Source organism: Sceloporus undulatus, chromosome 3 (assembly GCF_019175285.1).
Source record: "Sceloporus undulatus isolate JIND9_A2432 ecotype Alabama chromosome 3, SceUnd_v1.1, whole genome shotgun sequence".
NCBI classification, from domain to species: domain Eukaryota; kingdom Metazoa; phylum Chordata; class Lepidosauria; order Squamata; family Phrynosomatidae; genus Sceloporus; species Sceloporus undulatus.
The window spans coordinates 148,860,854-148,875,652 of record NC_056524.1 but is presented as its reverse complement, the minus strand read 5'-3'; the positions used below and the strand labels follow the sequence as shown (position 1 = coordinate 148,875,652).

The 14,799-nt window shown below is 38.5% G+C and overlaps 1 protein-coding gene across 6 annotated transcripts in view; it reads left to right on the top strand.

The window, feature by feature from the left end:
* PPP3CB (protein phosphatase 3 catalytic subunit beta) overlaps positions 1-14,799 on the top strand; it is a 50,754-nt gene that overhangs the window by 17,826 nt on the left and 18,129 nt on the right. For 4 of the 6 annotated variants that reach the window (XM_042460562.1, XM_042460565.1, XM_042460561.1 and 1 more), the window contains exons 5-10: positions 717-862; positions 5,169-5,308; positions 5,386-5,463; positions 5,562-5,656; positions 10,148-10,273; positions 11,464-11,541. In XM_042460562.1, the coding sequence (XP_042316496.1) occupies positions 717-862; positions 5,169-5,308; positions 5,386-5,463; positions 5,562-5,656; positions 10,148-10,273; positions 11,464-11,541 (663 nt within the window). Of the gene's footprint in view, positions 1-716; positions 863-5,168; positions 5,309-5,385; positions 5,464-5,561; positions 5,657-10,147; positions 10,274-11,463; positions 11,542-12,336; positions 12,364-14,799 lie in introns of all 6 variants that reach the window. The other 2 variants (XM_042460560.1, XM_042460563.1) reach the window with 1 other exon arrangement.

The following is a 14,799-nucleotide window of genomic DNA, read 5'->3' as shown; positions in this document are numbered from 1 at the left end:
ATATTTTTTAAAACCCATGCACAATAGGTTTACTTTCCATTCACTGTAAATAGGAAATGACTTGAAGGCACAGTTCCTTTCTCTGATTAGCTTCTTGTCATTTCACCTCAGTGACTTCCAGAGTTTGCAGAATTGCAAATATCAGCTGAGGGGAAAGGAATTAAAATTGGTGGTCAGGGCAACAAAAATGATCTGTCTAATCCCCTTCTTGTATCATTGTAGGGACCATTACAGTGGTCAACTGTTATACTTTTTAGAATTAACTGAGTGATAAAAGTAAAATACCTAATTATTATGACATAAAATGAAGGCTCAAACAGGAAAAGGTAGGGAAGTACAACTAAAGAAAATGTAGCAGAAAAGGAATGACAGAATTTGGAGGGGGGTTGCATTCTAAAGTGTTGTTGTTTAAATTTAAGATGACAGACATACGGGACTTTTGTGAGGACAGCTAGCTCAATACCATAATTTTTTTATGGGACAGTAATTCTGATGGACTTATTTGCACAGTTGATGTGCATGAACATCAGTATTGTTTTTGCAATTCATGGCATATCATCTTGTTGGATTTTTATGAATGACCAAAAATATATAATTTTATGTAATGTTTTATGTTAGTACTGTACATCAATTATACACAAATGCTATTATAATGTAAGTGTGCCTTTCAGCTAAACATATGTATTTAGAATATTAGATCTTTTTCTCCACTATAGGTAAAATAAAGTATTCTGAAAGAGTCTATGATGCCTGTATGGAAGCTTTTGATTGCCTTCCACTTGCTGCACTTCTGAACCAACAGTTTCTTTGTGTCCATGGTGGACTTTCTCCAGAAATAAATACAATAGATGACATTAGGAGGGTGAGTATTTCTGTTATAAAGGAATGGGAGCATGGTGGGTTTCTTTAACAGCTTTCATGGGTCACTCTTCACTATTAACTTAAATGCTTTTTTAGACAACAAATCGACACTTAAAAGGTCAATCCTATACATGCCTATGTAGAATTAAGTCTACTAGGTAAGCAGGTTTATGATTACAGTCTAATTTTCTATATAGTGAGAAATTATTATATGAAAAAGTAAGTGAGCATTCTACATAGATGAAAAAACTTAGTGGGAAGACCAAGGAAAATAAAATATTAATGGTGTAGTCGTTTGAGCATATGATTCTGGAGAACAGGGTTTGAAGCCCTGCTTGGCCATGAAGCCCACTGGGTGACCCTGGGCAAGTCACACTCTCTCAACCTCAGAGGATAGCAATGACAAAACCCCTCAGAAGAAACTTGCCAAGAAAAGCCCATGATCGGTTCACCTTAGGGTTGCCATAAGTAAGAAATGACTAGAAGACAAACAACAGATCAAAAAGGTTTAATGAAAATAAAAGGAATCTGATTGTCTTCATTTTGTGTATGTAATATAAACTGCCACGTGATGATAGTTAACTTGAAAGGCAGGTCAGCAAGCTATAAGATAGGTAAATTAACATTATGTGAGCATTGTATTTTAGAATCTAGAGTAACACAGAATGAGGACAGAGCACTATATATAGCAAACAGAGTGGTAATCTTGGGGAGGATCCCTCAGTGGACTTCCACTGATGAGCAAGTAGAATCCATTGCATCCAGGAAAGGGGAGCGATTTCCCAGCTGTGCACTCCTTTAGCCACATCTGGAATGATAGGAAACTCACTGGAGTAGGTTTTCAGGTGGTGAGGAAGACTGTATGGAAGAAGGGGGGAAGGACGTTGTATTGTGACTCCTGGCAACAATATTGAATTTAGTTTTGAAAGCTACAACAAACAGAGGGTTTAATTATTTCCAGAAATACACCCATGTTCTGTCTCTTGTTATATTTTATCTTTATTTCAAAACTGTAGGTCAGATTGGTCATTTTTGAGACATTTGAAACATCATGAATTTAGGTGTTGGAAGGAAAGTACTGTGGGCCCCTATGCTTTACAGAGGGATAGGGACACAGAATCCTTTCCAAAGTGGAAAAACTGCAGGTACTCCCCCCCCCAAAAAAAAACAAGCCTGCTACACAGACTCTGCTGCTGCAAAAATCACCATCTTGCTCCAAAGCTGCCTCCACCTCCTCTGCTACTGGTTTCGACGCCTTACCCCTTTGCCTTCTAGAACAACAATACTGCTGCAGAAATCTCCTGTAGTGTTGTCCTCCTTCTTTCAAGGAGAAGGAAAGTGATATAAAGGAGATGTTTGCAGCAGCTGCAGGAAGACTGGAGGCAGCAGCTCTCCCTCCTCCTTCTCTCTGTCTCCTTTCCTGCTAACAGCCTCCTTCAGCCAGCCCTTGATGCGCACAGTCCATGGTCAAGGTAGCTTCTGCCTACTGCTCATCTTCCTCCCTTTGAGGGACCCATGGTGAAGTGAAGGGGAGAGGAGAGACAGATTTACTGCCTTATTTTTAGTTTCTACAGTCATACGAGGATGTCCCCAGTGTGTAACATGAATAGGGTGGGAAGAGAGACATCTGTGCTGGATTCCCCCTCAAGCTGGCAGCTTTTTGTGCTCTTGCAGAAGTAGTAACAATAAGCACCCCTTTGCTGCATTCTCTGCTCCCCCCTGCCCTTCTCATTCTAGCTGGAAGGGTCACTGGTTGTTCCTGCTTCTACTTATACAAACATGTCTTCCTTCCCCTCCTCTGAGGGACATGCAGCAAAGCAGCTGAGTGTGTGGGAGAGACAGATTTAGCACCTTTATTAATTTTCCACAGCGATGCAAAGATGTCCCCAGTATGTAAAATGAACATGGACGCGAAGGAGACATCCATCCTAGATTCCCTTTCAGCTTTTCCTTTCAAGCAGAAGCAGCATCAAGGAGTGCCCCTTCACTTTCTTCTTCCCTATCCCCCACTCCTCTCATTCTGACCAGCCTCATCTTAACATTGTTGACAAGGGCCTGAGAGTGCAGAGGCAGCATGGGGCAAATGCACTCAGTGAGTGGCAGGGGATGTAGGGGCTACCAGAACATCATGTGTGTTGAGTGAGGCAAACAGAGCCAGCCAGCCAGTGAGAGAGAAAGCAAAGCAAAGGAATAGGCAGGTGAGTAGCAGGTATGCGAGCAGCATGCCTCAGTCATGAACCTTGCACACCATGGTATGGAGGAAGCTGTTGGTAGGAAAGGAGGCACAGAGAAAAGGAAGAGGAGGAGGAAGAGGCAGTTGAGCTGTTACTGCTAGCCCAGCACAGCCCTACCATGGCTGCTGCAGAAATCTCCTTGATATCATCTTCTTTCTTCTCAAGATAAGGAGCATAACACTGCAGGAGATTTCTAGGAAGAGCAATGGGGGAAGGCTCAGTGACCAGCAGCAGAGCTAGTCACACATCCATGAATAATCAAATCTGTGGAAATAAAAACTACAAAAGTTGAGAGGCTATTCTACTTAATATGTTCTAAAATATGGGTATGTAAATGGACAGATTGTACTCACTTGATGCATTATAATGATTAAATAAAACATCCATAGTAATTCTAATGTTTTTTTTATGAAACTTGTTAAAGCCTCCAAATGATCTGCTTCTTAGTTCAGCACTAGGAAATTGTATGCATTACCATAAATGTTATGTTTTTCTGACTGCATATAAATTTCCCTTGTACTACACTTTCTTTGACAGCATGTGTTTTCCTAGCAGTTTATCACATAATTTATTGTGCATTGATAAAGTTTCCTCCTGTTGGGTTATGTGCAACCCAATGGACATTTTTCACTTTTTCTTTCTACATGATTAAGCACTGTGTAGATATTTTTATCTTTCTGCTAAAATGCTCATAAATAATAAAAGTGGGAAGTTTTTTCCTCTTAGAAGAATGTAGAGATGTTTCTGTCTACATGTCATTGCCAGAGCAAATTGTTATTCCGGTAGATTATCTTGACCTCATAATCCACACAGCATCCACAAATATTATCCCATGGGCTGTTTAACATCCATATGAAGGTTTGTTTTTATTGAGCATCTGAATCACGTGACAGTGTAACGGTGCTGAACTGTAAAGGTGCCTGGGTGTGATATTAGGTCACATGAGGCCCAGTAAACTAAAACTGATTTTGATCTAGATAGCGGTACTGTGAGCAGAGGGGTCCTGGGTTTGGTAAATTTTTGAACTGGCCTGGAGAGGTTTGCAATCTTCCTGAAAAAACAGATAGATATGTTTGGGGTTTCTCTTATAACCAATTTTATCATCTTAGATTGAGGTGGAACTATTAACATGGAATATCTTTAATCAGTAGTGTTTAGATGGTTTGCCAAATGGAACCTTTCTTGGACAGAAATAATCTGGCTACAGTAATTCATTCTCTTTCAACCTGGTTGGATTAGCCAGGTCTTGAAGATGACTTGGAAGTTTCAAGAGATGCCGACGGTCGATGTAAATATTTTGATAGGTGTGGCATAGTCTCTGCATATCACACCAAAAAAACCCTTCATTAGCTTTGTGTTTGCTTCTGAGCACAATTCAAATACTAGATATTGCCTATACAGCTGGAGACCCAAATACCTGAAAGTGTCTTTTTCCATACCACCTTTCCTGATTTTCATTTGCCTCCTTTATGAGAGACAGCATTCAGTAACAAAAGAAATGTCGTTCTAGAGTAGTGCCCTATCTGTGGCATACTTTCCCTAGCTAAGCTTACCTGGTTCATCCAATCCAGTCTTTTCACACTCAGATGAACTCATTTTACTTGATTGTAATCATAGTGTTTAAGGTTTTAATTAGCAATTCTACATTTTTAGAAGTGTTTTTAATCCCGAATTAGATTAGTTTTGGTATATACAGTAGTTGTTTTAAATAAACATTGGGACACCTGGACAAAATTGTTTTTATTAAAGTGGGCTAGGAGAGAAAAGAAGGGGGTTTAAATATAGGGTATATAGGGAAGGATACATGTAAGTTAAAAGACATGTGCTTCCAGCCCTTAGTAAGTAAAGAATTAAAATGTTCAGCTATCTCAGAGCAAAAATTCTTGTTGGTATACAATCAGAGAAACTTAGGTAGCCAGGAAGCATGATTTCAGTGCAAACTTATTCGTTACCAAATCCGTACACTTTCCATTGTAATTCTCCTCCCTCTCTCCCCACACAAGCAAATTGGAGAATAGATAACTATAGTGTTTTTCAAATGGAGATTACTATGATGTTTTTTCTTTTAAACAGCTAGATCGATTCAAGGAACCCCCTGCTTTTGGACCAATGTGTGACTTATTATGGTCAGATCCTTCTGAAGACTTTGGAAATGAAAAATCTCAGGAGCATTTCAGTCATAATACTGTCAGAGGATGTTCCTATTTTTATAGGTAAAAAAAGAGAGGTTATCTTGATAAATTACTACTTGAAAGGAACCCATTATGCTTATAGTTGTTTTGTTTCACAGCTATCCTGCAGTTTGTGAATTTTTGCAGAATAATAATTTGTTGTCTATTATCAGAGCTCATGAAGCTCAAGATGCAGGGTAAGTTTCTTGCTTTTCTATCACAGATATTATTAAGAACTTTAAATTTAAAACCAGCAGTTCCCTAAGATGTGATATTAATTGTTCTTATTTTACAGTTATAGAATGTATAGAAAAAGTCAAACAACAGGCTTCCCTTCATTAATAACAATTTTTTCTGCACCAAATTATTTGGATGTCTACAATAATAAAGGTAAGGGTATTGTTGTTAAGAAAAGTATAAAACACTTTTAAAATGGAGAATGTAAAAAGCAAAATAATCAGTCTGCCATCATCCAGCATCTTCATAAAAACTCGGAATCATTGAGATAGTGCATTAATTATACTATTCAAATATAATTCAAAGTGCTGGCTTTACCTATAAACAACTTAGGGCCCATACAGAAAGGCCAACATAAAGCTGCTTCAGGTCACTTTGGAGGTATGCTGTTTAAATTATACATGCATCCTAAGAATCCGGAAGCTACGCCAAAGCTACGCTCCATTCTAGGACTGGAGCATGGCAGTGGCATGGCTTCCGGACTCTTAGGGTCCATGTATCGTTTAAACAGCATACCTCCAAAGTGACCCGAAGCAGCTTTATTTTGGCCTATCTGTATGGGGCCTTCGACCCAGGTTATTTGAAAGACTGCATTCTCCCTTAGAAATCAGCCCATGCTTTGAGATTTGCTGTGAAGCCTTTCTCTCTGTCCCACCTTCATCACAGGTGTATTTAGTGGGAACAGAGGAAGGGCCTTATCAGTGACTGCCTCCAGGCTCTGGAATTCACTTCCCAGAGAACTTTGACTGGCACACACACACCCTTCTTTTTGCAGACAATTAAAGACTTTTCTGCTTAAACAGGTGTTAGATGATTGATTATATAAAGCCTGTCCCACCAAAATAATGTCCTGGTTCTTGCTAATTGTTGTGCTAGGCTGTATGTTTCTGTTTAATGATATAGCTTTAATCTCATTTTAATTTTTTAGTTGTTTAATCTAATTTGAACTTTTGTACCTTATGAGGTTTAATGATATCCTTTTAAATTTGTTGTAAGCTGCTTTGAGTCCCAAATTGGGGAAAAGGCAGGATAGAGATAAAATAATAGTCTCTCTCTTATCCGAAATTCCAAAATTCCGAATCATCCACATGCGTGACTGAGATCGTGACAACTTCACTTTCTGATTGTTCAGTGTACTCAAACTTCATTTCATGCACACAATTATTAAAAATATTGTGTATAAAATTGGCTTCAGGCTATGTATAAGGTGTATACGAAATCTAAATGAATTTCGTGTTTATACTTAGGTCCCATCTCCAGTATAGCTCATTACATGTATACAAATACTTCAAAATCCAAAACATTCTAAAATCCACTTCTCGTCCTGAACACTGCGGATAAGGGATACCCAACCAATAATAACAACAACAACAACACAAAACATTTGGTTAAAAACACAAATATTCAAGTAGCTCATATAAAAAAGATACAGTAATTTATTAAAGGCTTCACATACATATTTGGTGCTAAGCCTCATTTTGTTCCATTGCACTGTATGCCATCTGTAATATTTTCTTACATTTCTTATATGTGCATAGATCTAATTATGATACATAACATTGATCAGTGGAGTGAAACATCTGCTTCATATTCATGACCTGCTTTCTGACTGAATCACTGTACTCTTGATTGTCTTGTGTTCACTACAGTCCTGAGCTAATCTTTGCTTTGGATTGTTTAGTGCTACTCCTAGGGATATCATAAACTCATATACTTTTATCAGGCGCCAGACTCTTAACTTCCTCCATCCACTCTCTTTTACTTTTAGTATTTTATGTTCTAGCTGTCATATAGTAGTTTATGTTCTAGCTGTCATATGCCTATAGCTGACATACTGGTATTATTATTAACACTTTCTGTGGGTATTGTTTTCCTACCATTTATCTTCATGTGTCCTAGTCCTTCCAGTGATATCTGGACCCATTTACCAGTTTAAAAGAAAAAATGTCTGATTTAATACTTTCTCAGCACAAGCCTGTTTTGAGCTCTGTGACCATCACAAGGCAATCTTCACATGGCAGGTAGCTCTTCCGTCTCCTCTCTCCAAATTGGTTTTGGAAGAGTTTTGGAGGGCAACAGTGTGGACCAGCTAGGTAGCCTGCAAGCTTGTTTTACTTGGTCCATTCTTTGTCCAAAAACAGCAGGGTCTCCTTTAGCTCCCTCTCTGGGTTATAGGGAGAAAGAGGTGCTTTCAAAGAAGGAGCTAGCAGGAGCATTTCCACTCAGTCAGGCTCAACAAGGCCCTTTAAGATTGTGATCAAGGCAGCCACTGTTCCTCTCTCACTATTGTTAGTTCTAATTGATCACTTATTTATTTGTTTGTTTATTTAGCGTATTTATACACCACTCTTCAGCCACAAAGGCCCTCAGAGCAGCTTACAGATTGTTATTTCTTGTTTTCTTGTTCTTGCTCTCATGAGTTGGATCACAGCTGTCCTCTCAGAGGGTGCACATGACTGGGCACCCAAGGGGAGTTTGCCTCCCATTGGGTAGAATCTGGAGCTTTGAATAGATTGGTGGAGAGCATGCCTTTCAGAAGGAGTGGGAGGATGAATTTAGTCCACAGTGTCCTCAGTACATGATATAAAATAACTGTCTCATGGTAAATGCCAAAGATTTTTTTTCTAGAGACAAGCTTTTTCAATAGGAACTCTGTCCCCTAGTCCCTTAGTGCACATCTTGGTGCACCTCAACTATCTCTTCTCAGTTCCTTTTTGTCTGTGATGTGACCAACGTGAAATTATGTTCTCTTCAATTTTTAACTGAGTGTTTTTTTTCTTTATTTCTTCATCTTCTTTTTATCACTTCTTTTACATCTCTTTGCGTTTTCTTCACAATTTAACCTTTATACTTACAACCATGATTGTGACTATTCCTTATTCTGCTCTCTTGTGAATCACCTTAACAGCCCTTTTCACACTCTACACCTCATACATAATTAAGGTTGCCCATTCATAAGGTCACTCAGTGCCTTTTCTGCTTGGTGAGGGACACCGAGCTCAAGTGTGTGCTGTTTGTAAGGATTTCGCTAGAAAGATTGAATAGCAAGAAGCTTTTACAAACCAGAAAGGGAAGGGGGGGAGTATTGTGTAGCATTAAAAAGGCATGCAGCAGAAGGAAACAATGGAACCAATAGGTATGGTTTTGAAAGCAAGGTGGTTACTGGTGAAATAGTGCTGAATGGATAGTTTTTCAAAGAAATTAGAAGTATTCAGAACTGATGAAGGTGCTAAAATGTATATAGACTGAAACAGAGAACAGATGTCAGAAGCATTGCAGAAACAAGAATCAAGTTTTCCTTTAGAAAACACTCCCATGTGCATTGATTGCAATAGTCGAAGTCACAAGGACAGTTATGTGAAAAACACTTCTGTGATGAGATTACATGAGATCCACATCTGCTATCGCTCTGAGGCAATGAGGGGGAAGGGGGAAGAGGGTTACAATTTTTTGTTTTGTTTTGTTTTCCTTAGAAATGCAGATGCATACATTTATATTTTGTTTCAGCACATGTACTTCCCCCGTTGGAAGTGGGGGCACTGCCACATCAATCTCTTCCCATGCTTGGCTGTGGGTTTCCTCCTCCCTATCATCACTTTTGACATTTAGATTGGATAACCCTTTTCTGGAGGGAAAACGGTCCTTTTCATGTTTTTTATACACTCCTTCCTTGACTAAATATTTTGGCTTCTTCTGCTGACTGTGAAAAATAAAGCTGGGTAACTTTAAGTGACCTTTGTGTGATAATCAATCTGTACACTTTTAGCAGGAGCTGTCTTTTTTTGGTATAACTGACCTTCCTGTCTTATAGATCCTAACTTGTAGTTATATAGCCAGGCAGGCTTTTATACTATGTATAATTCCCCATCCAATGGCAGGACCAGTTTTGTATGCTTGCTTGTATTTCTTGCTCCTGTGACATTGTGCTGTGGATCATAGATGTGAGTGGAGAATCCCTTCCCCTATTCTGTTTTGACAGCGGAAGGGGAAAGGAAGTGAAAAGAGACAAGCTTATCTGGTCTCATATGGCTATACTGTAGTGTATGCCTGTGGCTAAAATAACAGAACAGCACAGGAACAGGGATTTTAGTACTCTTGTAGAGAATAGGGATTGACCTACTAACTTGAACTGACTTTATCACCAAAGTTTGACTCTTTTACAGAAAATGTTCAGCTATTTTTTGGAAAGTCTTTATATAGCCAGGCTATAGCCACACAAAACTGTCGTTTGATACTGCCTCCTATTACCATTGGTGGATCACATTCTCTAAACTCTATTTTACACACACCATGACACTGGTTCACGAATATTTTTATTTAGAACTTATGCCAATTGTTTGAGAATAAGCAAACACTAACTTTCTGTACTTCTCACCCTTCGTGTTAATAAATTCTGGCCCTTGTTTGTAGGAACTCATTTCTTCAGGCAAATTATGTTGTGTTTGTATATAAATCCAGCTCACAAACTAAGGGGCTTTCTTCTTTTCAGGTTCATACTTGAACAATTCCATAGTACATAATATGATACAATTGCTGGTGGTTAACAGCAGTAGCAAACCACCCTCAAATGTTAGAGTGAATGTGGTTGATAAAAGGTTTGCATTTGAGATGCAGTTTCCACTAATACCTACATTTGTTTTATAGCTGCTGTATTAAAATATGAAAACAATGTTATGAATATTCGGCAGTTCAACTGTTCACCACATCCTTATTGGTTGCCAAATTTTATGGATGTCTTCACATGGTCATTGCCGTTTGTTGGAGAGAAAGGTATATAATATTAGGAAACAAAATTTCAAAGCTCTGTATGTTGCTCAGCCATTAGCCACATGCCAATTATTGCTCCTTACAAATAATTAACTGATAGCGTGTTGGTACCACATAGCCACGCTTGCAGAATTTGGGACCATCAAGCCAAACAGCCTATCTTCTGCGTTTGGTGGCTTGTCAAGTGAAATGTTTGATAATTGCTTTAGCAATCTTAGACAGGGAGCAAAGCCAATAGGTTTCGTTAGCCCCAGCTAAACTTCCTGGTGCGCTATCTTTGGCATCGTGCATTGGGGTTTTGCACCGCTAGGGTGTAGATTGGTAAATACACTGCACAGAAAATTTTCCTAGATTTTATAAATACATTAATCCCTCCTTATCCACAGATTATTTATCCACGGATTCAAGCATCCACGGCTTGAAAATATTTCTTTAAAAGTATAAATTCCAAATAGCAAACCTTGATTTTCCATTTTATATAAGAGACACCATTTTGCTATGCCATTATACTTTAATGGGACTTGAGCATCCACGAATTGTGTGATCCACAGGGGGGCCTGGAACCAAACCCCAGTGGATAACAAGTGCCCATTGTAAATGATAATCAGCCATTATTGATATATTGGCTCTGATAATCAGTACTTTGGATAAACAGGTAACTGATTAGGCCTTCATGCCTAATTTTGAGCTTTTGAGCTGCCCAAATGCATCCAGATGACTGTTGCCAGAAGAGAATGACTGAATTAGATAGGTTTTTGATGAGATCCAGCAGTGCTATTTCTGCATTGAATGAATTGTTATAAAGAGTTGGAAGCTGATCTATTGATTAAGATCCTGTACTCTTTTACTGCAGTGTAAATCTATGCCAATCTAGTTAGGCTGGGCTGGCTGCACAACAAGCACGTATGCCTTGAGTTCAGCGATTGTTTAGTGGTTTATAAGCTTCATACTCACAAAGTCAAAAGTAAGCTAGAGGGCTGTGTACGTACTTACAGAATGCATTTACGCAACTTCTGAGAAAGTGAAACTGCTTGCATAACTATGTTTATACCAGAATAGTGCCCAATGGGACAACTTCTATCCTTTCAAACATTTCTCTCCATCTTTCATATGCTGAAAAAATATATTTGAAGTCTATATTTTGCAGCGTAAAATGTGCAGTCCATAATGAATTATTATCTTTTCAAATTCAGTGACAGAAATGTTGGTGAACGTACTAAGCATTTGTTCTGATGATGAACTGATGACTGAGGGGGAAGATCAATTTGACGGTAGGAATACTTCTGTGACTGTATGTTATTTTATTTTGTACATAATTTGTGGATGAAATGGTATTATTTTTTATTATTGATGTGGCAGGATTGTAATTTATTAAAATTAAAAATTTCATTAGTTTTGTTTGTTTGTTTGATTGTTTACATTAAAATGTTTTCTTCACGTAACATGCTATATCTGTATGGCAGCCTTGCCCAACATGCTATCTTCAAGATGTTTTGGATGACAACTAAAATCACTTCCAGTCAGCATGGCCAAGTAGTCATGATAGAAGTTGGAGTCCAAAACAGTTGGAGGCACCATATTGGGGAGGATTGATATAAATAACAAGGTTCATACCATTCAGTGTTAGCCTGTGTTTTACATTTCTTCATTAGCATTTATTTATTACTTATTCAGGCAAAATACAAAGTCAGATAAAGATCTGTAATTTAATTTACACCCCCCCACTAACTTTGAAAGCTGCTTCTTCATACTCAATGTCTTGATACTCTTTCATGTGTATATATTTATCTTTTTTATATTTGTGCTAATGGGGTTGTGTTCTGCATACACTTTCTATCACCACATCAGTAAATCCATTGAGTGCTAGGCATACATTCCCCATGTTACATGTTCTCAACAGCATGCAGTTTTCTGTAAGAGTAGCAGCTTTCTATTCTTCCCTTCATTCTTCTTTTCAACCTTTTTTCTTTATTATCATTGCCAATGTAAAAGTTCTTCCTTTTAGTTTTTGTCACTCACCTTTTTCTCCATCATTCACTTTCTTTTTTTCTGGACTTCATCTGAAGAACGACTCATATATGGCAATAAAAAAGGTACAGACCAGACAGAGTAATATTGTTTTGAAATATGACTTCCTTGATTACAGTTATCCAAGTAGAGAACACATTTATATATTTTTCAATATATAAATGTGTAGTATTTGTTTTATTGCCAGTCTTTCTGTAACCTTTTACAGCATCTGTCTTTCTATGCATGAAATGTTTCTTCTTTTCTCTCTTCTTGCCTCCTTTTTAAAAATAGAATTTCACATTTTACTGTTTCTAACATTATTTGATCTTGCATGTGTATGGAAACTTTCAATAGTCTGTCTTAAAATTTTGTTGTAAGCATTTTAATTTAAAATGATGTGCATGAAATGTGACCTCTGTAATGTTCCAGTTCCTATTCATACATTGATTTTGTTCTCTTCCAGATAATACTTATATGAGACTTATTTCTATTATGCCAGTTTTGAGTTGGTGCATTAATTTGTATCTGCATATAAATTGCATATTTTAAAAAGCCTAAAATGGAATGCTTGGCCAGTAATTCTCCCGATTTTCACAATGGGCAGTATATTTTAGTGGCTTTGAAAGAGTGTATTTCACCCACCAAACAGTTGAGGGAGATTCTGAATAAGCCGAGAGCAGAAAGGTTGCACAGCTCCCATGCTTGTTTGCATTACCAAAACAAAAAACACCAGGATGGGGATAAGAATAATCCAACTGAGTTTCATGTGTAGTTTGTACCTATGATTTAGTTTTTATGAAGTGTAAAGCTCTGCATGTACTCTGAGAGAAGTAGCTGTTCCAGTTAAGTTTGTTTCACATGTTAAGATTTCCGGCATAAAAGCAAATCAGTTCATGTATATGATCTATGTGCATTTTGCTTTTTGTTCCAAAGGCTTCTTAACTGGGAGCATATTTAGATTACCTATTGTCTGAATAATCTAAATGGTAGTGTGTGGGAGTGTGGGAAGGCATCCTTGCACCCATGCTCCAGAGACAGGGTTTTTAATCAGTCAGTTTTCTTCCTCCATGTGAAGTAGGAGAGCTAGTCCCTTCTCTATTCTGTCCTGCCTCACACTGGGGAACAGGGCTGTTATTCCAATCCAGTTTAGGAAACCCATGCAAAGGTTTAGGAAATCCCCTGCCACCATAACTGGGATTGTGGAAGGCCCTTTTGTTGGAGAAGGATGCAGAGGGCAGACATTGTCTTCAAACAAGGGGAAGAAAGGTAGGGTGGTCCTATCCAGCTGGAGCACTTGTATGGGTCTCACCTTCCTAGCAGGAAGATCTAGCCAACTTGGAAGATCAGATACTTGCCTAATTTGAGCCATGGGGCTTGTGGAAACCCCTTCATGCTGCGAAGAATCAGATGTGAGCATTGTCAATTTGACACAGCTTTGGCAGTGAGGATGAGTGAGGCAACTCCCTCCTTTCCTCTCATCTCTGCTCATCTCTGCTCATTGATTATCAGACTCTTGGAGGGCTATATAATAGCCCTTCAAAGGCGATTGTGTAGTCTTTCAAGACTGTGCATAGCACCAAAGCATCTCAGCAAATCCACTGCCAGTGGTGAGCAAACTCCAGAAGGTGTGCACTCACCAGGATGAGCTTCAAGATATTAGAGCTGTTACAGGAGATGGCTATTTTCAGTGGTGGCAAGATTAGAGCTTCTATTAAATCCAGGGGTCTACTGATAGCCGGGGCTTGGGAGGATTCAAGTGGGATCAAAAAAGCCTAAAGTCTCATTGTGCAGTCGAAGGTTTTCATGGCTGTCATCCATAGTTTTTTGTAGGTTTTTCAGGCTATGTGGCCATGTTCTAGAAGACTTTGTTCCTGATGTTTCACCACAGCATCTGTGGCTGGCATTGCTTAAACTGTGGTCAGAAGGACCAAAAGGACTGTGATCCTGCCTTGAATTACTTCTCTTCTTTCTTGGGAGTCAAAGATAAAGCCTTTTTCTTTTGTCTTCACTAACACCTCATGTGGAGCCTCCCCAAACAATTTGCAAAAGACATGTTTTGGATCTTTCTTTTGTTTTAAAAGCGAACCAAAAACACACAGAGAGAAGGATTACCACCAGTAGAATGTATAAAGAGCTTTAAAGTTTTATAGAAATAATATATTTTTCCTCCAAATCTAATTGTTTGGATCTTTCCAAGAGTCTACTTTGAAGAAAATGTTACTAGCCATGTTGTCTCAGTGGCTGAGACAATGTATTGGGATCGCATACAGGGCTAGGTTGGTGGCAGTTCCAGAGGCACATGGGCCTATTTGCCTTGCCTTGCAGCCACATCCATTTCTTTCATTACAGCATCACCATCTTGGAGATTTTCAGGGCAGCAACCTGGACAAGTTTTTCTTTTGTTTGACATTATGAGTTTGATAAATTTGCTTCTGCTGATGTGGCCTTTGATAGGCATGTTTCACAGATCTGTTCCTTGATAAATGTTACATCTCTATATTATCTTCCTCCCCAGAGGA